This window comes from Myotis davidii, unplaced genomic scaffold, assembly GCF_000327345.1.
Source record: "Myotis davidii unplaced genomic scaffold, ASM32734v1 C63158912, whole genome shotgun sequence".
In the NCBI taxonomy this organism is placed as follows: Eukaryota; Metazoa; Chordata; class Mammalia; order Chiroptera; family Vespertilionidae; genus Myotis; species Myotis davidii.
The window spans coordinates 1-751 of NW_006364236.1; the positions used below are offsets into that span (position 1 = coordinate 1).

General features: G+C 37.4%; 1 protein-coding gene across 1 annotated transcript; it reads right to left on the reverse strand.

The window, feature by feature from the left end:
• Positions 1-141: 141 nt before the first annotated feature.
• On the reverse strand, positions 142-697 carry LOC102767463 (guanine nucleotide-binding protein subunit beta-4-like; the record flags this gene model as incomplete). Its single annotated transcript, XM_006777683.2, has 2 exons — positions 142-460; positions 564-697. Coding segments are annotated over 2 exons (348 nt in total), but the record flags the coding sequence as incomplete, so codon positions are not given.
• Between the last annotated feature and the right edge of the window lie 54 nt (positions 698-751).

Consider the following 751-nt stretch of genomic DNA (forward strand, 5'->3'; position numbering starts at 1 on the left):
TGACTAGGAATCAAACCCACAACCTCTTGGTACACAAGATGCACCCAACCAACTGAGCCATACTGGCCAGGGCTGGGTTTTCTTTTCTTATTTAAATCAAAATCCTACTATCTGGGAATTCAATGTCATAAGAGCCCATTATTTATAAGAACTTATAAATTGTAAGAATCCTTGAAGGCAATGTGTTATGAAAATCATGCTACAGAGTTCGTACTTCAAATCCACAATAAATGTCCCTTAGAAATGCTATTCACTTACACTGACAGCATTAATATCTGACACATGTCCAGAGAAAGACTGTCTACACATTCCATCTCGAATATCCCATAACTTGGAAGAGGCATCACAAGCACCAGAAACAAAAGTCCTCATGTCAGGACTCAGAGAAAGACTCATCACATCTCCAGAATGCCCAGTGAATGTGGTGGTCTGCTGGGCAGTTTCAATGTCCCATAGGGCACTGCAATTAAAAATGAAAAAAATAATGACCATTATATCTTCTTATATTAGTTCCTCCTATCATGCTCAACACCCAAATCAGTGTTCTTCTGAAATAAACTTACCAATTTGTATCTCCTGAACTTGTAACAATTTGGCTGTCATCTAAAAAACGGCAGCAGGACAAGTAGCCTATAGCATAGAGAGTAACATATTTTAGGTTATCATTGATCAAATAACCCCATAAGCATATGAAATACTAATATACATACACAGTTAGAGAGAGAGGAACATCTATTTGTTGTTCCACTTA